Source organism: Lissotriton vulgaris, chromosome 3_1, assembly GCF_964263255.1.
Source record: "Lissotriton vulgaris chromosome 3_1, aLisVul1.2, whole genome shotgun sequence".
NCBI classification, from domain to species: Eukaryota; Metazoa; Chordata; class Amphibia; order Caudata; family Salamandridae; genus Lissotriton; species Lissotriton vulgaris.
In genome coordinates this window covers 718,033,999-718,058,651 of record NC_141689.1, presented here as the reverse complement: position 1 = coordinate 718,058,651, position 24,653 = coordinate 718,033,999, and the positions used below count along the sequence as shown (strand labels likewise).

General features: G+C 46.0%; 1 protein-coding gene across 2 annotated transcripts in view; it reads left to right on the top strand.

Moving 5' to 3' along the window:
• Positions 1-24,653, top strand: part of MCC (MCC regulator of Wnt signaling pathway) — a 1,280,822-nt gene that overhangs the window by 1,174,149 nt on the left and 82,020 nt on the right. For both annotated transcript variants that reach the window (XM_086961033.1, XM_086961034.1), the window contains 2 exons: positions 10,883-11,092; positions 16,399-16,496. In XM_086961033.1, the coding sequence (XP_086817159.1) occupies positions 10,883-11,092; positions 16,399-16,496 (308 nt within the window). The remainder of the gene's footprint in view (positions 1-10,882; positions 11,093-16,398; positions 16,497-24,653) is intronic.

Sequence of the window (24,653 nt, the reverse complement as noted above, 5' to 3'; positions counted from 1 at the left end):
CCTTTAAAAGAGGTACTGCTAGGTTTGTACAAGTCTCCGAGGAGGGATCCGGTTGCAGTATGCAACTTTGATTTTCTAGGACAGCGAGGCTGACTGAATAACTGATTTAGGAAGATTTTATTGACATTGACTGTCAGGCCGACGACTCAATGAGTTGCTGCTTTACTAGCGAGAACTCACTGTCACAGGCTCGTGCTGAGAGGAAGGGAGATGGAGCTTTGCTCCCAAAAAAATACTCTTCCTGTTGTGTTTATCCCACTCTCGGAACAGGAACTGTACCAAAAGCTGCTCATTGTGCTGTTTCTCTCGATACCATTCGCCTGGTTGTATTTTCTTTCATTGTGCTGTTGGCCAGTCTAAACTCAAGGGCAGTACAAGCATTGGCATAGCCAATAGGTCTTGCTTTTGGGACCTTATAAGTATTTTGTTATGCAGCACAATATCCTTGGTGCAACATCAACTGTTGCATGGCTAAACACTTATAAGGTCCCAAAGGCGAGACCTATTGGCTATGCCAATGCTTGTTGTATACGTCATTGACACTCAAAGCACAGTACCCTGGGATCAAAAAAAGACTTGTTTTGGGGAAAATTGGGGTCGGATGTTAGAAAAAAACACATGGGTGGAGGACTTTCATTTGACAACTGACAGAAGCCATAAGTGTTCTTAAGTACATCCCTTTTTTAATGTTAAGAGAAGCAATGTGGAGAAATAAGTGCGAGAAAATTCAGAACAGATTAGAAAAAGCTTTTTAAAAAACTATTCTTCGCCTTTCCAGTCAAGACTACTCCAGAGTTGGTGATGAAAGGACGATTTACTGCCTATCACATCAGCAATGGTTCAATTGCAAAGTTCAGTATAACTTCCTGGAGCATGCTGTTCCAGTCCCAGCATGTGGCTGCGCAGGACATGTTCGTCAAATTAAACCCTGAAATCAAACACTGCTCCAAGTTACTGGGGTGGGGGTGTCCTGGCAGAAAAGAATGAGACTAAAAGTACAGAGAACCGCGCTAGAGTGTCATATGCAAAAGCAGTGGTTGAGTCTGAATCCCAATAACTTAAGGTAATATAAAAGAAAGATGGGAAGAAGAAACAACAAACCAGGTCCTAAGTGCTGTTTGAGAACCGCTTCACTGCACTTGAGAGGGTAAGAGTTGAAGCTGTGCTGTTTAGACTTGCTTTTAATCCCAGTCGAAGGTTGTCCCTAATGCAGCCTCAGTCTACAGATCAGAACAGCTAGGTGCTGTCACCTTACTCGGAGCTGCTGAGCTAGTTACTGCCACGATGACGTTGTCTGTGGTTTAGGTTGGTAGTTATTATAATGGGTGACTGCACTGCCACGACATGGTGAAAAGCAACTGAATACATCTTGTAGAAAAATCGGTACCACTGACTGCATCTGCCAACGCATGAGTTGTGACAATCAGAAACGTTCAAAGTCCTCAAGACTAACGAAGGGGAGGCATGGCCAACACACAAAGGGAGCAAAATAACTGGTAAATCACTGTTGCCAGTATAATGAGCACACACAATTGGGGGGTGGGGGAAGGCACAAACTGGCCCTCACAAGCAAGGAATATCCAAGAATAAAGTTTAACTCCTCTCATGTTCATTTGAATGGCTGACTCATGTGATGATGGTCTCGTCGGCGGTATAGTAGTGCGCATGTGCACAGGGTTTCGAGTGGCAAGGCGAACGGCTGACCAGTGACCGAAGCGGGCACAGCACTCCAGATTAGCGCAGCAAAGAATGAAAGACTGTTCAGATCCATATGAAAGAGGCCATTTTATGGGTCATTACAACGCAGCAAGGGAGCGAGAGGAGGGGAGGGGAAGAAGAAGACGGTGCAAGGGAGAGAGCCTGGACAGAGAGAGGTATGTGGAGGGGGCGGGGAGAGGCAGGGAGTGAAACAGTGAAGTGGGCTTGGAAGGGAGAAACAGAGGGGTCGGAGTTAGATTGGACGGCGAGGAGGGGAAGAACGGGAAAGGCAGAACGGGGCATTTTATGGGTCATTAATTTCAAAGGGGAGACTGGAAAAACCGCGAAAGAAAAAGGGATCACGTGGGTGTGCGTGGCGTGAAAGCAGGCTGGCGAGTTGTGTGCGATGTGCGCGCACCATGACGAGAGAGGAAAGCCAAATGGCGCCTCTGCTCGTCATTGTGCGAGTAACCGCATGCTCTATGCCACCCGGTCGGACTTTTGAAAGCCCACTCACTAATGTTTCACCAGAGCAGTGCATGCGCTGGCAGAGGCGAGACCTAAGCATGCCCCATGAGTCATTTAGGCGCGAAGCGGGCCTCTCTTCCACTGTTAACCTGTCCACGAGGTCCCATTGCTTTTATTGGAGAAAGCATTATTGGGGCTTCCAAAAGGGGCGGCTACTCCATTAGGGTGGAGGAGCGTCGCCCCACTGCTTTCTCGTAGTGCGAGAAGCAGAAACATAAAATGGTAATTTAAATACCAGGTATGCCTGGTTGGGGGCCGGTGGGTGGTCGGGTCGGGGTGGAGTATGCAGAAGGGAATGCTAGTTGGGGGGTGGGTCTGGAGGAGTAGCTTGCCCAATGCTGTGGGACCTGACTAACCAGTCATGCGCACTCTGGATTTTCTCTATGTAGGCTGCATGCAGATATAGAGAAAATGGCCACCCCATAAGCGCGCGGCTCGGAGCCGTCTTCACCAAATGGCTTAGGGGAGGGAGGCTGCCCTCTCCCTGTACCTGCCGGAGGCAGGACAGCAGGAAAACGCAGGACCCAGCCAGAAGCGCAGGTGGCGCGCGACCCGGTAAGGTTTTTATTCATTTTTAAATCCCTCCACCCTCCCCGCACGAGCACCCCACCCACCCACCCACCCACCCACCCACCTCCCCTCCCGCGAGTCACGCCGGCCACGACTGACTCCCAACCTGACCCAGCTTTACCAGCAGCCTTGAGGACCACTCATAGACTTCCCTCGTCATTTTGCCTGGCCTGATGGAAAAGCATTGCTTCTTCCCGTCCTGGGGTAGCCTCCCAGAGCACTGCTAGCTCTGCAGAAACCTCGGGAAGTGAGGGCCGACAGGAGGAGGGAGGGGAAAGGAGGTGCAGGTGCTGTGCTGCAGCTCTCTGGCTACCTGCGTCATACATAGGGTGACAATTTGAGCAGACAGCAACTTAGCACAGACTTCCCCTGACAGGCTGCACACCTTTCTTCCCCTGCTTTGTCCCTCTGATGGGACTTTGAGGTGGGGCTCACATCCAGTTAAGTCGCTCCTGGGGCAGGTATGGAGTTCTTTTACATAGACCATGACACCCTATTTTGCTCCTGTTTGGGTGATCCTCAAGAACAGCCTACTATTGTAGCTAGAGGTGGCTACAAAGGTGCTTGACTAAGGAAACAGCAAGAAATAAAGGCAGGTCATATAACAATCCAAGTATTGACCGAGGGCCTCGGTGCTGGCGGTTGCCACCCCTGAGGCTTGGCAGAGTTACAAGTCAATCTGAAGGACTTACTTTGGATCGCGAATCAAACACATTGCAGTGACATCGAACCTAGTACAATCGGTGGAAATAGTCTTGTCCGCTTTCCATGTGGTGTAATACTCAGGCTTTCTACCTTTCAGCCAGAAAGCCTGTGTTCAATGCATACTCTGGGAAAATGCAAAAACAACAATTGATGGACAGAATGCAGAACAATATCATACATTCACCCCAGTACAGAGATCTGGGCCTAAATCCATCGTTCTTTGCACTCCACACCACCCCAGTTCAGACATGGCCATATGCAAATCAGCCTTGACCCTGTGCCTCATGGGAACAGTCCAGCCCGAACTGCCAAGCCATGTCTTTACTGGACCGGAATCAAGCATCCTAGGACCAGTTTCTGGCTATCAGCAGTCTTCAGCCAGGATAGCTTGACTCCAGTGGTGTGGAGATCATGGGACTCACGTCTGAGCATACCCATCCCACTCGGGGTGACGAATGCAAATTCAACAATTGATGGACAGAATGCAGAACAATGTCAAACATTCACCGCAGTACAGAGATCTGGGCCTAAATCCATCGTTCTTTGCACTCCACACCACCCCACTTCAGACATTTTTTGTGCTTCATGCGAACAGTTCAGCCAGCCCGAACTGCCAAGCAAAAAAACGAGAGATTTAGACCCAGATCTCTGTACTGGGGTGAATGTATGACATTGTTCTGCATTCTGTCCATCAGCTGTTGTTTTTGCATTTGTCACCCCGAGTGGGATGGGTATGCTCAGACGTGAGTCTCATGATCTCCAAAGACATGGCTTGGCAGTTCGGGCTGGACTGTTTCCATGAGGCACAGGGTCAAGGCTGATTTGCATATGGCCATGTCTGAACTGGGGTGGTGTGGAGTGCAAAAAAACGCTAGATTTACGCCTAGCTCTCTGTACTTGGGTGAATGTATGACATTGTTCTGCATTCTGTCCCTCAGCTGTTGTTTTTACTCTGGGAAAAGGCATGTTTTAGAGTACAAGCTTGGGCGTTACTAACATAGAATTATAAACTTGTGTATATTTGTGGTCAGTGAAGGAACACTCGTCATAAAACGATACAGTTTGTTAGTTTTGGTTGGCGTTTGGCAGTGTGCTCATTTAAATCCTGCAGGCTTGAACCAAAATCATATTATATCGTTTTTGCCACTCATTCTGCTTCTCACATGGGCTGGACCCAGCTGGGTGAGACATTTTATTTTGTGGCCGGGATCTGCTTGCTTGCAAATATGAAGGAGAGTTAAGGTATTCCAAGTGAAAATTACATGTGTGCAGGGGTCATTGCATAGGGAAGGGGTTGGCCTGTAGAAGAATCCGGAATGTCTCAGATGATGTGTGTTCTCTGGAAGCCCAGTGGGGCCAACGCACAGGCAGTTCAATATGATGCAGGTGTTTGCAGATGGAATAGTGGACCTGGATACTGGAAAGACTGATGGATGTAGGTACATGGCATACAGAGCTCTCCTGGGGGTGACTCTCCAAGACTACAACCCATGACATGTGTCCCACCTCAAGTTCATATCATACAGCAGCAAACAGCATATTCGGTTTATAGTACAGCAGGAGTAATAGTCAAATTGTGCTACCAAAGCAGTTCAGTATACATATTCCCCACAAACCTTGCTTCTCAAGTTTGCGCTTTTCGTCATGAAGGGATATCCTTTGAAGATAGACCTCCGCTCATGCTGTGGGAAACACCATGTATAAGTATATTTCTCATAGGAGTGTAACAGGTTTACCGAGAAGCAAGGTTTATTTTATGACTTAAGTACCCAGTGGGGTCCACAGCCACTCCCATTCCATTATGCAATTCTGAGTATTTCAGAATAATCCATAGAATGCGTTCTTTCATGAGGATCCTTGGCTTGGCATTAAAAAAGCAAACATTTGCAGGGCTTTTCACCAAGCGGACAGCAAACCCAGTGACTTAATGAAATAACAGAACAAGAAATTCGGGAGCACACAGCCCGCAGTGCCTTCAAACGGAAATTAGAATCATCCCCCACCTAATTCTAGATCTGATGATGCCTCACAAAAGTATTAGAGGGCACCCAAGTAGCCGCCCTACAGATCTCGGACAGGGAACCTCCCCCTCCCCCCACCTGACCCTCAGCCCATGAGGCCACCTCTCCCCTCCTACCCCCTACCCGGGTAGAATGCCCCTGAAGCCCCGTCGGAGGAGGGGAACCCAAAAGAGAGTTAGCCAACATAATGACCTGCTTCAGCCAGCGACCAGTGGAAGAACAAGAAGCCTTCTCTCCATGAGAGGCAACCCCAAAAGAGACAAACCGTGAATCTGACTTCCTAAAGGGACGTGTATGATCAAGATAGACTCGCAGAGCCCTGCAGACATCAAGCAAGGAACAAGGAAGAATATCGACAGATTTCTGATCTGCGCAAAAAGCTGGCAACACCAATTCCTGGGAGCAATGGAACTGCTAAGACACCTTGGGGACAGAAGCTGAATCCAATCTGAGGACCACCTCATCGTCTGAAATGGACAATAACGGCTCCCGAGCCAACAGAGCCCTCAACTCCCCAAGGCGCCCAGCCAAAGTAATGGCCACCAGAAAAACCACCTTCAAAGTCTCAAAGTTTCTTCCACCTCAGACATAGGCTCAAATGGAGGAGCCACCATAGCCCGCAACACCAGGGGAAAATCCCAAAAGGGAAAGGATGGCCGCACCACAGGATGTGACAAAGAAGAACACTGCAACAAGCGAGAGACCAATTCCTCAACATCTGACAAATTCGGAAAGCCTTAATTGTGGCCCACTGAGCCCGCAAAGTGGAAACCAAAACCCACTTCTCAAAGCCCTCCTAGAGGAAGTGCAGCACCTCCGGCAAAGAGCAATCCAGAGGGGACAAATCCAGAGCCCCACACCAGCGCTGAAAATTCCCCCAATGATGCCCATAGGGTTTCAAAGTAGGCGGCTTATGAGACTGTCACAGAGCCACGGCTAAATGTTAAGGGAAACCCCAATGCCACCACCCTTGCCTCTCAACTTTCACACCGACAGCTGCAGCTGCGGGAAAGCCAACATCGTAGATGACCGCAATGGAGATGGAAAGCAAGGGAGAAACGAGGGACCCTGTCCTGCCAACAGCCTCAGAGTGGGGAAACGAGACCGACGAGGCCACAACGGAACCACCACCTCCCAGGACTCCTGGTACAGGCGAGCCAAAAACCAGGGGATCAGTGCCAGTGGAGGAAAAGCATGTAGCAGACGTGATGGCCAAGGAATGGTCAGTGCATCCACCCCCCAAGACCCTTCCTGACGAGCCCGGGAGCAGAACAGGGGAGGCTGGACATTGTGCAGGGAAGCAAAGAGGTTGAGATAGGGAAGACCAAACTTCCTGCACACAAGCCAAAAATCCACTGGAGTCTGAGACAACTCCTGGGAGGTGGGGAAATAACCACTGAGGGCATCCGCCACCCTGTTGTCAACACCCTGAATATGAACAGCCCAGAGAGGCAACAGATGCCCCTATGCCCAACAAAACAAGGGGATCACTACAGCATTCAGAGACTTGGACCTGGATCCCCGTTAATGATTCAGGTAGGCCACCGAGACCATGTTATCTGAATGCACCACTACATTGCGCCCCAACAACTGACTGCGGAAACCCATTACAGCACGGGACACCGCAGTCAACTCCTGCCAACTCCAGAAGGTACCAACGACCGTGAAGCGACCTGGACTCCAATTTCGCCCCCCACCAGAAGGCAAAGCACTGACATCCGTTGTCAGGACTGCCGGAGGAGAGGGCTGTAACGGCAGACCCTGAGAATGATGGTCAAACACGTCCACCAGCCCAGGGAGGATTGAAGGAGACAACGGAACCAGAAGGACCAGATTGCGAGACAATGGATTCCAATGGGCCAACAGATACGGCTGTAGGATGTTACCCCGCGATCAAAATGATCACGGTACATCACAAGGCAGTTTTTACAACGCAAGTCGTTACCACGACTTGCGCTGTACGGTGCTGGACTTAGGAATAGTATAATTTACTATTCCAACTCCAGCCTACGTACAGTAGGGAAGGTGTTGGAAGAGTAAATCTATTATTCCTTATTCTAGACCGCCCTCCAGTGCAAGTCGTGGTAACCACTAGCATTCTAAAAGCTGCGTTGTAATGGTACTGCGGTGTTTTGACCGCGTCGTAAAGGTTGTTTACCACAGATACAGCCACAGAGGCCTGAGATGAAACCATGTCCAAGACACTGCAAACACTGTTGCCACCATGAAACCTAGAAGCCACAACCAGAGACGGACCGGAAAAGAGCCCCCCTCCCGAGCAAGTGAACCCAAGGACATTGCCCAAGAAGCAGGCAGGAACACCCTGTTCAGATTGGTGCGAAAGCGTGCCCCGATGAAAGTCAAGTCCTGCGAGGGCTCCAGTTGACACTTGGGAAAGTTCAGAAGAATCCAATGAGCATGCAATGCAGAACACACCACTTCCTGATCCGCCAACAACTGATCCGGAGAGGGAGCATGGATCAACCAATCATCCAGGTATGGGTAAACGAGGACATCCTGGGGATGTAAGGAAGTCACCAACGGTGCCATCACCTTGGTGAACACCTGCAGGGCTTACCTCAGTCCAATAGGCAGGACCTGAAACTAAAAATGATGGCCCTGAAGGCAAAACTGCAGGTACGGACAAGAGCTGGGGTGAACCGGGACATGATAGTAAGCATCCTGGACAACAAGGGTGCACAAGAAATGACCTGGAGAACCGATGGGATCACTCGCAGAAGAGTCTCCATCCGGAAGGGCAGATAAACCACAAACTTGGTCAGAGCCTTCAGGTCAAGGACCAGTCTGAACCGCCCAGTCACTTTGGGAACCAGAAAAAACAGGGAGTAAAAACCCCTCCCCACTTACAGAGGAGGAACCACCTGAATACCCCCCTTCTTCAAGAGAGACTCGACCCCCAGAAACAGCTCAGACCTCTTGGCCCGACAGCATGGCCAAGGAGTTGGACAAATTCCTGAATCTGGAGGAGGCTCCAGAAATTCAATGCGATAACCCTGACGAACAATGTCCAGAACCCACGCATCGGAACAGGACTGCAGCCAGGCTGGTAGAAAGAACTGCAGCTGACCTCCGGCCAATATTCCGGAATCTGCAGGCGTATAGTCAGGAACAAGGTTTCAGAGGTAGAGACATAGCCTTCCGATTCCAACCCCAACCAGAAGAGACCCTCCTGTGGCCCCTGGAAAACTGCCTACGAGAAGGGGGATGATAAAAAAAACTTAGGTTTGGAAGAAACCGCTACAGCGGAGGGCTGCTTAAAGGAAGAAGAGTGCTTTTTATCCTTAAACAGCTTATGCAACTTGCCATCCAATTCTTCCCCAAACATCATAGTCCCTGAAAAGGCAGTCGCAAGCCTTCTGGAGATAATCAGTCTTCCATTCCTTCAACACCAGATTGTGGCGGGCTGCCTCACGAACTCCACCGGAAAGGGCTGAAGCACTCACCACATCGAAGGACACATCAGAGACGAACTCCACCTGCTGGTAGATGTGCTCCATAAGCCCAGAACAGTCAGATGCATCATCCATCGACTGATACTAAGATCAGAGACCGAGCAACGTATGTAAGTGCCATAAATGCCAGCCCGCAGGGCCAGATGAGAACTAGAGTACACTTTATAAAGGGAAGCATCCACCATTTTATCTAGAGGATCTTTAATCACCGCATCCACAAGACTAACCACAAAGGAATACATCAGAATAGAGTCTGGCAATTCCTTGTATATATTCTGAAGTGTGTACAGTTTAGCCTTAAACCTTGGCAGCATCATATGATCAGAATCCTTCCATTCCTGCTTCTGAACATCAAGGATGTAGGGATGGACTGGTACATCGACTGCAGCCGAACTCTGAAACTGCTGCAGCAATGAACCACCAGATGTGCTGGGTGCTTCATCATCAGGAAAACCCATGTTGGATTTGACATGCTTAAGCAATTCAGGCACCATTTCCTTGTCAATGCATTTTCCCTTATGTTCCACACCCCCAATCCAATCCTCCTCAGAATCAGATAAATAAGAGAGGAATGAACAGGAAGAGAGCCATTGAAACGGTGCCCACCCCCCATCTCATGCAAAGTTCCTTTAATCAACCTCTTGATCCTAGCATCATCCCCCTCCCTGCGGCGCTTGGACCGCGCCAGAGATGGGAAAGAAGGCGACTCAGAGGAGGAGGATGAGGAGCCCTCCACATGCCTGTTCTTCCAGGAACACTTCCCATTGACAGAGATCCAAATGCAACCAGGCTCCAACCAGCTATTGGAACCCCAGGTGGACCCTCACTGAGGCACCAACCAGTCCTGAACCTGTGGCAAAAAAAACAGGAGGGTAATAACAGCAGGACCGAACCCGGCAAGACAGGAACACACCAAGTGAACCCAACCGCCAGATGCAGGAATGGCTCTAAGCAACTCCAGCAAGAGCAATCAGGCCGTCCACAAGATCGGCATGCGGGGCCCAAAACCAGCCCGACCTGCCCGATCACAGGAGAATCATTAGCCCACAAGACTGGCAAATAGTGATTCGAAAGAAGAAACTGGTTTGTTTACAAGTGGAAGATAACAGTCGGCAACTGTGCCCCTAGTGCATATGACAATTGCACCAGCTGGTGTTTCCCCCAGTTCAATCACACCTGTGTGAAGGTAGTAATTGGGCTAGTTTGCACATGCTTTTACCATTCGTGTAGAGTTTTGCACAGGAAATTACTGCTAGGTATAACCTTATGGTAAGTGCCTGCGGAATCTAGCAGCGAGCTCACCATTTTTTGGGCAGCAGGAGTATGAAACTGAGTGTAAAAATGTTAATTATAAAGACAAAACTATAAATATATGGACTTTTCTAGTGCGTATTTTGTCCTGCAGTAAGTATCTGTGTTTTATAGAGTCCTCTACTTTGCACAACGTGGCTCCTTTTTAGGGTTCGGAGAGTGTCCTCGATATTTCAGTAAACCAGTGTTAAGCATTTGCCAGCTGTGTTGCACCCCTAGGATTCTGGTCTCCCAGTATCTGTTTTCAAACTTGGTAATTTGCTTTTGAATTACCAGCGCATAGTTAAAATGTAGAAACACTGTTTGCAATGTTCCTCGTGAGATCACCTTGCTGCCGACGCAGTGTTCCTCCCGCTGCATGTCAGACACAAATAAATCTTGTTTAGGGGATCTGGGAGGGATGCTGCGAGGCAGGCTGCCGTATTCCTGTCCAAATTAAAGATGCTTTTGTAAATGAAATTGCCGCGCCAGTGTTGGCGGGCGGCCAGGTGTGATTTGATTTGGCAGAGTCCCCTTTGCTCCGTGCAGACAGATGATGCCTTTCCCTGGGCTCTTTCTTCTCTGTTTCCCGAACAGGAGGAGATGGCGGAGCTGAAGGCGCAGCTGTACCTGCTGGAGAAAGAGAAGAAGGCCCTGGAGCTGAAGCTCAGCACGCGCGAGGCCCAGGAGCAGGCCTACCTCGTGCACATCGAGCACCTCAAGTCCGAGGTAGAGGAGCAGAAGGAGCAGAGAACGAGGTCCCTCAGCTCCACCAGCAGCAGCGGCAGCAAGGACAAGCAGGGAAAGGTCAGCCTCGCGGGGAGCGCGCGCGCTTGGGAACAGCGCCCGCGCTTGGGAACAGCGCCCGCTTGTTGTCCGTCCTTTGTGTCTTCCTGTCTCACTGGTGCACCCACAGGTGGGAGGGGGAGGGGGTTCTCCTCCGCAGAAGAGACATCCAAGGGCCCGCATTAATATGTTTAATGGTACGGGGAGCTCTCACTGCATCCTTTCACTCTGTCCTCAGTGACTGATGGCATCTGTGGGGATTGTTGAGCGCTGTCAGTCAGGAGTGATGGCTTCCCACTTACCGGCTTGTCAGCACAGCGGCTTTCCTTTAATTACCCTCTGTATCACTTTGAGTAAGTGTCCCTGGGCTTCAGGGGAGGAGCCCACATTTTTTTGTCACTATTCTTCATCTAGGGTTTCACTTTAATATCTCCCTCCAGACTCTCCTCTCTCCTTCCATAATACTTAGATTCTGATGTCGATTTTGTGAATTTATTCCTCATGGTGGGCGACCGCTGGTCACCACTGCGGCTTACGCCCTCATGCTAGTGGTGATCAGTCTAATTCAGGGCTGTCCTTCATTGGTGCATATGGAGCAGATTGTCAGGAAATGGGCATAAAATATGGTTACTTACAATAAATCTTCTTTTCATGGTTATTATAAAAGCGCAAAACTAATCGGCGGCATCAGATTGCAGAAGCAGCATAGCATGGGTTGCCAGCGCCCAGGGCAAGACAAGTATCCTTCCACTTTTCTTTTAAAATGTTGGCCCCTATTAAAAATTTGCACCTCAAAAAATGCCCCTGAGAATTTTGCGACCGGGGCAACCACCCTTGCGGCCTCCTCCACGCTACGCCACTGCGCTGAGTGACAGGCACAGAACCCTATGCTTAAACATCAGATAAGAGATGCATTTATTTCAACAGTCAGTACTTATCCAGAATATCTGGCATTGATCCTGCCCCTTTGTGACCTAGATTGGACACCCTATTTTATACTAACCATCACAACCCCAGGTTCTAAGAGGCATCTAAGTCTGACCCTTTCTTACTCTCTATTGCATACCATAGTGCTCGTTTAGAAAAGTGCACAGGACAAACTGAAATGTTACTTAGAACTTAATAGAAAGTATTTTTAGTGCTAAGCTCATTAAAACAAGTCTTGAAAGGATAACATTCCTAGTTGTGGCTTGGTTTCGAATTGTAATCTACTGATTGCACATCGAGGTCTACAGATGGCACAATAACTCACGGAATTACATTACCGTCCTCTCATGAAAGGTTCCAGAATCCAGCAGAAGGTGTCCCTGTGCTGCCCAAACATGGCATCTCATGAGAGGCCCTGACTATCCTATGATAGAGATTCGAGTTCTTCTTTGCTGTAGGCAGCACCTACAGGTTATCCAACAACTTGAACATGGCAGATTTCTTTAGATTTGATTATCTGCGAACCTTATTGGAAACAAAAGTAAACCACTGAGTACTTAGGGTGGAGACTTCAATCCCACCATCTGTGTACCTCAACCAAGAAGCCGGTTTCCTGCCAAGGCCTGACTGCTCAGATTCAGAGGCTGGAGAGAAACATCTCCGTCCACAGCCATGTTCCAATTCTCTGTGTTGTCCGAAGCCTGCCGGCACATCAGTGGTCGGTAAACCTGCTCACACCAGAGTGCCAGGACCAGAGTGACCTGCATCTTTATAACCAAGGAATGATCTCCAAACCAATACCATTAGGGAGTCACTGCTCTGGTGAGATTCTCATCTGCCTTCGACGGTTCATACATCCGATGCTATCAGCCAGCATAGACAACACAAATGAACCTAATTATTAGTTTGGCGGACCGCCCCGCACCACCAAACACATGTGCACCACCTGCCAGATCACATTTTTCGTCACTGGCGTGTGGTTCTTTGCCGGTCTCACGGCGGTACCTATATGAAAGGCACTGCAATGGGAATTCAAAAGCAAGTTCCTCTAGGGCATGGACTGTGAATGTCCATGCCCGGCAGGAACTGGGGGTGCATGCAGATGCCCCCTGCATGCATCCCCTGGTGCAGAGGCAACAGAGGCCCTGTAGGGCTCCCCTTGTTTCCTTTCTGCCACAGTTTTCATGACCTGCTCACCACCATGAAAACCGTGGCGGAGAGGAAACTCGTAATATGCTTGGCAGGGCCACAGGGCCCCCGCCAAGCATTTTGCGTACTCAGGACCGCGACAACACTGCCAGGGATTGCGGATTCCTGGTGGCAGCAGCAGTCCAATCCCCCCCTACTTGTTATAGGGTGGTCAGACCAACAGTCGGCGGTACTTTGAGTTTCACGGTCCATTGGACCATCAAACTCATAATAAGGCTTGTAGACAGATAAATAGTCCAAATGTGTTACAGACCCAGCGACCTCATAAACAAAAACAAAATGTGGCAGGGTTGAATCAGCCTTTCACATTTCCGAGACTGATAACTTTTTGCCACTACATTGGGTAAAGGCGCTCTTATCACCATTACAAAATCTGAATACCGCATTAGACGTGCTGGTCTGAAAAGTAGTTATTTCATTTTTGGAGTCTTTTACCCTTGATGTCAAGTTGCCTGGGATTTGTAGAATGCACTGTTGTTTCATTAACGCAATTTTTGAGGCAGCAAACGTTTACAATCTTAGGCATTTTCTTTGCAAATCCTATTGTCCTCAGGGCAGGTCTTAATGAATTTCTGAAATACATATCTCTGTAATACATATAAATGAATGCTTAAATTATTGAAAGAACAGCTTTAAGAGAGGACTTCATTATCTCTCGAGTGCTAGGCACAGATCCAGTTCACTTAAATTCTCTAAGTACCAATTTACATAGTTATAAGTATTGCCATTAGCAGACTGTCTGCATATTTTACTATTTGGTCGGATATGCTTCACTGTGATTTGAGCTTCTTAGAGGTTTTTTTCACGCTGTTGTCAATCCTTTTGAGTTTTCAGCATTGGATTAATCCGCTTCTCATCTTTACTTTAATTGAGGAGGTTTCCCCATTATATGCGTTTCCCTGGTTATTGGTAGAGGGTGAATTAAAATGGAACAGAGGCTTGGTTGGGAGGTTTCCCTGGTTGCTGGTCAGCCCCATGCTCAAATATCTTACCCACATCCCAAGAATTATTTAATTGAAAGCAATAATCTTGAAGTTTCAACTTTTTGTTTTGGGGCGCTGCCTGTCCTGGGCGATAGGCCCGCCCACAGAAGTGAGGTGTCATTTTTATTTGGAGAAATTTAGAAATGCTGGGTGGTAGGATGTTTGTTGCTCCCCACACATTACGGAAGTTTTTTTCACAAAAATGTGAGTAAATTATGTGATTTAATCAGATGTTTGACGTTTGCTGAGCATCCTGGGTAAGGAAAAGCAGTAGAGTTCAAGGGAGCCACACCACCTTTGATTCCCTTGTTTGGTCTAGTCATCATACATTTTTGGGGTTGGTAGGTATCTTTGGGTGCAGGCAGGCCTTGGGCCCAAATACAACAGGCACCAATGACTACAAAAGTCTGTCTTATACAAACATCATATACCTCACTTCACATGGTCACATTTTTGGGCCTTTCTTGTCGCATGTGATAGGTACTTCCACACATGCATATCACCAATTCTGAGAAATATGAAAACACAAAATGGTCAGACTTTTGTTATTATCTATTGAATTCCTCTACTTTTTATCTTCCTGTTGTAAATCAGTATGCACAAAAACACATTTTAAAAAAATGCGGTCAAAATAGTCTAGCATTCTGGGTAATACAAAATTGTGTGGTACAAATAACCCACATCCGCAAACTAAAAATAATAAGTACATTAAAAAAATGCTTTGATTTTCTTCATACCTATGTGTTACGAGATATTTTTATATGGAGTGATGCATAGTTGGTACTTACTGAAAATCATTCTAAGCTGCGGTTCGTGTGGGGTATCATGTTTTTTGTGTTCAATTCGATTGATTCACCCATGGATTTTAAATCTGTGTCCCTCAATCTTTGCAAGTAGACAGGATTTGCAAAAATACAATATATTGACCACCATTTTTAAAATTGCAAAAACTGTGGTGGTAAGATTAGTTTATTTTTTATTTTTTACAATCTGGCTATTTCTGAACGATGGGAAGAAGGCAATCTAAGCCAGGAAACATTTAGTTGGGGCCATTTGTTTGAAAAAACATAATCGCCACAGTTTGACTATTTCCTCCGATACCTTGGTGGGAAACCACAAACCATGGGTACCTTTACAATTTCCATCTTTATGGTGGACAAAAGGCACGCAGTTTTCCTCAGTGTTTTTTTGAGAGAAAAGTTATGAAGTGTTTAGCACAGTGTGCCTCAAGTATCAAAAGAATGGCACGGGGCCTTGTGTAACAAAGTTGGGCTGATGGCGGTAGAGGAGTTGGGCTTTGGAACCATCAACACTTAAGGGGTTAAGCTTTTTTGTTGCTGTGTTTGTTGTTTATACATTTAGGTTAATTACAATTGCTTCATGGCCCTTTCAGCAACCTTCAATTGCTTATATTCTCTCTCTCGTCAATAGTAGATGACCGTCTTCCACTTGAGGAGTCCAGGGTGGCAATCTCTGATGAGTTCTTAATGAAATAATAATACTTGGAGTTGTGCAAGGCTGGTGTCTGGCAACCTTCACAAACCTTGGCAGACAGAGAGAAAAGTGAATGCATTAGATTAGAGTGATAAAGAGATTGAGAATCAGTATGAATATGGTGGCCAACTGGAAGATAGCAACTAGGGCTGCTTTTAGTACATCCCAAACATTGATATTCACTCGCATTAGTTGAGGTCCTCTCGTACCAATGCAAACTACATTTGCTAACATATTTATTTTATATATGTACAATTACTATTCTGGCTGACAAAGGCATATGTGATGACCGTCTGTTAACACTAAAATGGAAACCTCACTGCAAAAACCCGAAAACCTGTTTATTGAATAACTAGTTCTGATTCTTTCATGACCAGAATTCTCTGAAAAGGTATCAGAGATCCATCTAGGATGAATGATGCACTTAATAAATACCCTAAAATAAAGCCACCAAAACAAATATGGACTTTTCACCGACTGCATAATACTTTGGTGTGCTAATACCTTAAATAATCGGGCAGCCCAGTAATAAATGAGCTCTTTGGGTATAGTTTGAGCAAAGGGGTGTTGTGTTCCTTTGGATTTTTGGATTTGTTTATTTTCTACACAATGCCAGTGCATGATTTTACTGATGCTTTAGATTGTACCCCATAGAAATGTGCAAAGCTAAAGGGCAGTTTTTGGAGCTAACATTTTGATCCTTTTTTGTCTCAGGAATCCGTGGATGGCACCTCACCATCGGTGACTCTCGCAGATATAAGAACTTACAACGATAGTGAGCTCGCAGCAGAGCTCACAAATGTGCTTAGACGGTAAGCAGGGCACTTATTATTTGATTACATATGTTTATCAGTAGCCATGGAGCATATTATGAGCATCAAAGTATCATTTAAATATTCAATGTACAAAGGTTTTAATTTTAGCTGTAAAGGACCAAGCAAGCATATTGGTTCTCGTAGAGCGTCCTTCATCGGACTGGAACTCCTCTAGAGAGCCGCAGAGCTCATGCCATATGACTTAGTAACATGAGTTTTAAATTTTTCCTGTGTTCGTATATTCTTCTCTGGGACAACCAATTGAAGATCACAGCCAGCTGTATATGGTAAAACAGAGTAGAACAATAAATAGTGCTCTTAAACCATGCTTCCAAACCTGTTATGAGCACCAGCAGTGATCATTCAGAAACATCTTTTAGTTGTCTTCCACTGTCCAGTTTCATTATTCTGCATTAAGACTGTTTTACAACTATCCATATGCCTAAAGTACATTAGAACTCACCTTTAGGTGCTAACAATTAGAGCCTATCAATTAGTGCTAACAATTAGTGTACCTATCTCTTAGTTTATTAGGATTGGTATTTTCAGCTTTATTTCTAAGTGTAAGATATTTAAATATTTCTCTAAAATGGGGACTCCAGTGGGCTATCAAAGTATGGCAGCACCCTGAACTGAAATGTAGGGTGTAGTGTCAAGCAGAGGAGATATAATACACAAAAAACTCTATAGACAATAGTTACTGGAATAATCTGTGGTCATGGAGAAAGCATGATCTCAAACTCCAGACGTAAGGAAGGTGATGACGTAAATGACCACTGCTTACAAAAAAAGAAAAAAGAACCATTGCACCTGGCGACCATTGTGGAAGGCTATGTTCAATGCTATGCAAAAACAACAATTGATGGACAGAATGCAGAACAACGTCATACATTCACCCCAGTACAGAGAGCTGGGCCTAAATCCATCGGTTTTTTGCACTCTACACCACCCCAGTTCAGACATGGCCATATGCAAATCAGCCTTGACCCTGTGCCTCATGCCATTGTGCGACATTCCGTCCATCATCTTGTGTGTTTTGCTTTTAACCCTATGTGGGAAGGGTATGCCCAGACGTGGGTCCCTTGCTCACTAAGCCACTGGAGTCAAGCTATCCTGGCTGAAGACGGCTGAAAACCAGAAACTGGTCCTAGGATGCTTGATTCCGGTCCAGGAAAGACATGGCTTGGCAGTTTGGGCTGGACTGTTCCCACGAGGCACAGGGTCAAGACTGATTTGCATATGGCCATGTCTGAACTGGGGTGGCTTGGTGAGCAAAATAACGATGGATTAAACCCCGATCTGTGACTGGGGGTGAATGTTTTGCCATTGTGCCACATTCCGTCTATCATCTTGTGTGTTTTGCTGTTCACCCTATTTGGGAAGGGTATGCCCAGACGTGGGTCCCTTGCTCACTAAGCCACTAGAGTCAAGCTATCCTGGCTGAAGACGGCTAATAGCCAGAAACCGGTCCTTGGATGCTTGATTCCGGTCCAGGAAAGACATGGCTTGGCAGTTCGGGCTGGACTGTTCCCACGAGGCACAGGGTCAAGACTGATTTGCATATGGCCATGTCTGAACTGGAGTGGCTTGGTGAGCAAAATAACGATGGATTAACCCCAGATCTGTGACTGGGGGTGAATGTTTTGCCATTGTGCAACATTCCGTCCATCATCTTGTGTGTTTTGCTGTATGTGCAATGCTATTCCATACCATCATGGGGCCAAGTTATTTTGGACACTGTTTAGCAGATAAGCGATCACTGAAAAGGAATACTGAGCATCACATAGGCTAACTGTACTTAAACGTAGCATCAGTTTGGTTGGGACGATCCCAAAGGAAGCAAAGAGATTTGTGTAAGAGTGTCGACCAGAGGGAAGATCATTTTGTCCACAGGATCAGACCCAAGAGAGTCATGGAGTGGTTGATAAAAGCAGTATCCTTTGTTAATGTTTGGAGAAGGGCAAGAAAGACTCCCTTCCATGTCATCTTCAAGAGCAAATGAATCCACCACAATGCAAAAGCCATCCAAACCTGAGTCAGTCAAGTAGGCAGAGTGACAAGGAGGAAGATAGAGCGTGTATTTCCTTTGCACTCCTAAATAAACACATACTTCTTGGTTCAGGTGTGACGGAGATGCTTAAGACAAATTACAATAATGCCTCATCTATGCACACTAAGGGCCTGATGTACAAAATTTCCATTAAAAAAACTAGTTGTAAATTGCACACTGACTTTCTTTGAATGGAAAAGAAATTGTGAAGTGATCTATGTACTAATAGGTTGTCTAACAAAATTCCAAATTATAGTGGGTCGCAGTCCGACCTACCTCATCAATATTCATGAGATAGGTCTCAAATTGTGACTCACTACGATTTGATGTTATCACAGGGATGGTGACTTCTAAAGATCAGCTGGCCACCATGTCCGTGATTGCCGTTTAATAAAGTAATTCTCAAAGAAAATGGGCTGCGTTTAAAAAAGAAAAGATAAATAAAATAAAAGTTTAAGAGTTGCAGTGGTTCCCTGGATCATTGCCTGCCCCTCTGGCAACCGTGGTTTTTTACATTTTCATTTTGAATGTGTTTTTTATCATTCCATATTAGGATGTGTTACCACTCTAACTCAGGAGTCCGTAACTTTTCAATGTTTTGCGGCCAGATTACAGTTGTTAAACATTGATACATACCATACTGAATTGGTTTTTGGAAGGGATGCCCAAACACTCCACTTCCACATATCAATTTGTTATACCTTTTGTTGTGCCTTTCTAAATCCGTTTTGCAATTTAGTAGCATCTTAACAAATCACAAAGTGTATTTAGTAGGTTTAAAACCCCATTTTGTGGTGGCAACCCCTGTGAACTTGTGAATCGCTGGCTTTGCAACCGCAGAATGGATTTGTACATCAGGCCCCAAGTTTGTTAAAGATTTAAGAGTTATGTTAAGTTCTGTTTTACAAATAATATCAGGGGCTCTAAGTAATAGAAAGCAGCTTGTTAAGAACAGGAACACACAAAGAACAAGAAAAATTAGGAGGCAAAGTGTGCTGGCAGCTGCCGTTCACTTCAAACACATACTTATACCAACATTATGCCACACACACCACACATTCTTGCTATTCATGTACATCATATCTTCCCCATAACACAACCACCAACATTGCCTACTATAACACTAAGAGCGGCAAAATAGACATTACAAATAGTCCACACACACAACAAATCTACACTACAGTCCTCAACCTTACACTTAATGTTTATATCTATCAGGTATTGATTGCAGTTTGTGTCCATCTGTAGCGAAACTGGTGCACATATAAAGCGGTCTGATACCTGATATCTTCGGGTCGAGTTTGCGCTATATAAAACTCTAAAAGACTACACAAAAAAAACATGTCTCAGTAGATGAAATTATTCACTGAATCACATGAACTAGACACTCCCACAGATTTCCCGGTTCGCCATGGATGACCACCAATATTAGATCACCCAGATAAAACCAACTGGATCCTCATAATTCTGATCATTAATGTCCAAAAATAGATTTTTATTCTCCGGCTCCTGCAGCATCCCCCTCATCTCAATCATCAAATTGTCAGTGCCGTGACACTCCGGGATCCTTCTGAAATGCCGGACTCAACCATCTCGCACCATTGCAGTTGCCTTCATTACTTGCATCGCCCTTTGAGGTTGGTTCAGGGCTGATATGCTCTACCTTTTTGCAACATCTCCAGGTTTCTTAACCCTCACCATCTATTCCACATTAACTTTTGCAGCCTTCGTCTTTACTGTCCCCCCTCCTAACAATTTGTTGTTTCATCCATAATTTGTATATATTTTTTTTAACTTTTTCCTTCATTTCCACATCTTCTACGAAATTCTGTTTCCTCACCAATTTCGTTGTCGGCTTCCAGCTGTTTAACAGTTCAAAAGGTGATCTGCCAGACACAATGTTGGGTGTTATCCTATACGATAGCAATGATGCATGTAGTGTTTTCCTCCAACACAACCATGATTTCAGTGCTGATTGTATTGACTCGTTTACTACTTTGTTAAATAACTCAACTTGACCAGTCACCTCAGGGTTTAATATTGCCACATATGACTGCTATTTCCACTGGATTTTAATTTTTTTCACATTTATCTGACGTAAACTGGATTGCATGGTTGAAAACCAACTTCGCAGAAATGTCTTTGTAACAAAAGACATCTTCCCGTAACCTAATAACTACCTCTGGTCACTCACTACCATTCCTAACTCCAGTGATTCTGAAAGTTAGTCAGGACAATTGCATAAGCTTCCTTCTGAGACAGAACAACGAAGGAGCCGATGTTATCAGCCACCACTTTGCGCCCCAAACATATGTCAGAATATGCTTCACAACTCAGATACAAGTAGTTTGTGCTCTATTACAAAAAAATGTTTCTCAGCTGCTCACAAAGCATGTCACCCACATGTCAGTATCCATTCATCCACTCCCTCCTTCTGTCCCAAAATAGCCTACACTATATCTACTTGCATCATCTTCAATAATAGATTATTTTTACCAACTATGAATGGAATTAGACATTTAGCTTTGACAATTAGTTTGCCTCTTTCAAAACACACAATTTGGTCTTGCCCTCATATGTTTCTAGCTTTTTTTGTAAGCAGTGTTTGCAATAGTTCAACCAGTGTCCAATAATTCACCAAGAATCTTGCATAAAACTCTGTAATGCCTAAGAGTGATAACAATTGATTTGTGGCATGTATACCTATAGATACACATGCTCTGTATACTCCTGCCATCTAGTGTTTGGCTCGTATGTGTACAACTTGTTTTCGTCTAAAAAGTGTATTGAATCACAAAGTATAGTGACTCCTCCTATGACTGGTAATGTGCATGGGCATCGGCTCCATTGTTAGATTGTTATTTACTCACTGTTGGGTTAGGACTTGTTACAATTGAGCTCCGGGCCAACACCTTGTGGTGTTCATTGTCGTACTTCATTGGCACAGAAAATACTTTCAACATTTGGGTCCTCCTGGTGTCAGCATCCATCGCACTATGGACTCTGGGCCCTGCCCCTTATGGTGACCTTTCACCTTGTCTTTGGTCCTTCTCATCAACAAGGATCTGACAGGGATGGAAAGGAAGCCTTTTCAGCACTGCCTCTTGTGCCATTCCAAGTATCATTAGACTGACGACCACCAAGTCTGCAACCTTTCTTTCATCCAACCATGGTGAGGCTTCCTGTTAAGCCTGCCTCACCTTCCGCTCCAATAATACTCTCAGGTATTGGCATGATTGGATACTTGCACGCCAAACAAATGCAGCACCAGGAAGTAGATGACACCCTCTGGGAATGGGACATCTAAGAGCAATCAGAGGCTGGCCCATCCGCAGAACAGCCTCAAAGCCAACTCCCAGTCCAAACCAGAGATGGAGGAGCAGCAGGATCCAGAGAAGCAGCACGTCTTATACTCTTCTACTGTGAGCACAGCCTCCCACCCCCTAGTCACACACTGTCACCATGCACTGGCCGAACTCTGCTGCAGCGGGGAGAGGTGTTGAGCCCAGAGACCCATCAACAGGTCTCCATGTCATTAACTGCCTGCGGGCCATGGTCAGCAGTGACGAAAGGCCTATGAGCTAATACCTCTACCTCCACTGGCACCAAATATTTCTCAATAGCTTCGGCCATCCTCTGTGAAGACAGCTCCATTAATGCTGCCACTGAAATCCCCTTCGGGTCTGAAAACATCAACCGGCACCGAAACGCAGCCCAGAACCGAGAAGCCAGAAGAGTCCATCATCCTCAAGTTGTTCGGCACCAAGACCCTAGTCCATGGTGGGTTCTGAGGGTTTGGAGCAGCTGATACTCCAGCATGTCAAAGAACATCTTGGCCACAACAAAAGAGACTTTTTTTCCACCCAAAGACTGGGAAGATCTCTGCAAAATTGACACCTAAGACGCAAGACATTCTCCCAAGGAAGAGGAAACCTCCTCTCAAGCACAGGAAGCAACAGGACAGGGGCATTAGCCCACCCCCAGCCCCTCCCCAGAGACCTGCCTCCTCCACCTTATCATCCTCCTCCTCCTGATCCTCTTCATCCTATCCTCCTCCTCACCCCCTTCCTCCTCTTCCACCTCCACCAGCATATGTGCCATCCCTACCACCTTCTCCATTGGGTTCACCATATTCCTCTCATGGAGGAAACACCACCTCGTACGCTGTAGACTCCTACGAGTCCCCTTATGACCCTGAGCCAAGGATGGTCCATGGGATGACTACAATGTCAATACCCCAGGAGGCACAGATCAGGATTTCTATCCAGCCAGACCCTCCCCTCCAGACAACAGTATTGAATATCATGAGGTGATACATAGGGCTTCCACCTTCCATAAGGTTGATCTGCATACCATTCAGGAAGACAAAGGCTTCCTGGTCAAAGCGCTGTCCACCGCACAGCGCACTCAGCAGATTTTGCCCATGCTCAAGGGCATGCTCAAAACTGCTCCGGACACCTTTAAGGAGCCTGTCCGTGCTAAGGCTGTCACTCCAAAGGTGAATACAAAATATAAACCCTTGCCTAACAACTCTCCCTATATCAGTGGCCACTCCTGCCGGACTCCATGGTGGTCCACACAGTGCACAAGAGTGTCTGTGCCCAACGGACTTGTGATGTCCCACTCCAATAAAGGGAGCATGGAAACCGACACAGTAGGCAAGACGGTCACTGCATAATCCGCAATACAATGGAAAATTCAGTCGGCTTGCTCTCTTGCTATTTTAGGGCCCACTGAAGCGAGATGGAGGAACTTCTCCAGCAGCTCCCAGACCAATGTAGCCAGGAGCTGTCTCAGAGGGCTAGATAATCTCAAACACTACCATGCGATGTCCCTTCCGAAGAAAGTTCCTCAAATTACTCTTGATTCGTCAGAGCCCAAACGGGAGCCTACTATCTTCATATGTAGACTTGCAGCCATTTTGTGGTGCTTATGAAATACAGTCCACAATCCTTCCTCTCAATTCTAATAATAGAGGATAATTACTCACAACATTGATATGTAAAATAATCTAAGAAGCCAATACAAACGCAAAAAAATGTAGGGGTAGTTTGGTGATTGGAGACATTCAAATGCTAATAAATGTCAATGGAGGAAGGCAGCGCAACAATTACATCATTGATACTGTGCATTGTAATTCTATAATGACTGGATGTGTGTCATCTTTGAATTATCCTTCTGTAATAAAGTATAGATTGAATTGGTCTGAGTTGAGCACTCAAAAGATGTAAAACATTTTTTACATTTTAGATGTTTGTTAGAACCTGATTTGACTGTGCTAGACGACGCATATGGTGTATGAGGTCTCGAAGCATAGTTTCTGCCCAGCAACTGTGCATGGAGGCAGCAGGGCGGTCTAGTTGTCCAAATTGGTTATTTAACCCACTGAAAAGCCAGAGGTGCCTTAAAAAACGCTGGAATACAGCAGATTTTTGGGTGGATGAGAAAGTAGAGCCAAGGGATCAGTATTCCGATGGGACACTTGCTCATTTGTGATGGTTTACAATAGCAGTGGAGATAGTAATCAATTCTGTTTCTCCCTTTTTTTCAATTTTTTAAAGCAAACTTGACACGAGGTCATCAAAGTGCTTTACAAAAGAACCAGATGTGGCACAAGTTTTTGGTATTGAGATTACGGGCCTTATTTAGAGTTTGACGGACTAGATTGGACACTCCATCACAAATGTGGCAGATGTTCTTTTACTCGTATTACAGGAGCATTATAGCCTATGGCCCTTGTGCCGTTTCAGCGGATTATTGCGTCCTCCAAACGCTTAATGAGGTCCTAAGCGATTTTTGCCCAGAATCGTAAGATGCTGAACCGAGGCCGATATTCGAACCGGGTTGCTCAGTTCCAAAGTCAGCAGCTCTAGTTGCTGAACCTCTTCTCGTCCCTAATTAACTCTCTACTAAACCCAAGTAACTGCAGTTGTTTCTAATCTGGTTAATGCTGGCTACTAATAAATATATATATATATATATTTTTTTTTTTATCTAATAAAACAAATACATTACAAAAATCTTTGCCCTAAGCAGAGGATGTCAACATGTCTAGCACCTTTTGTTCTTCCGCTCAGGGGCCGCGCGGGTTTCATCAGATAGGC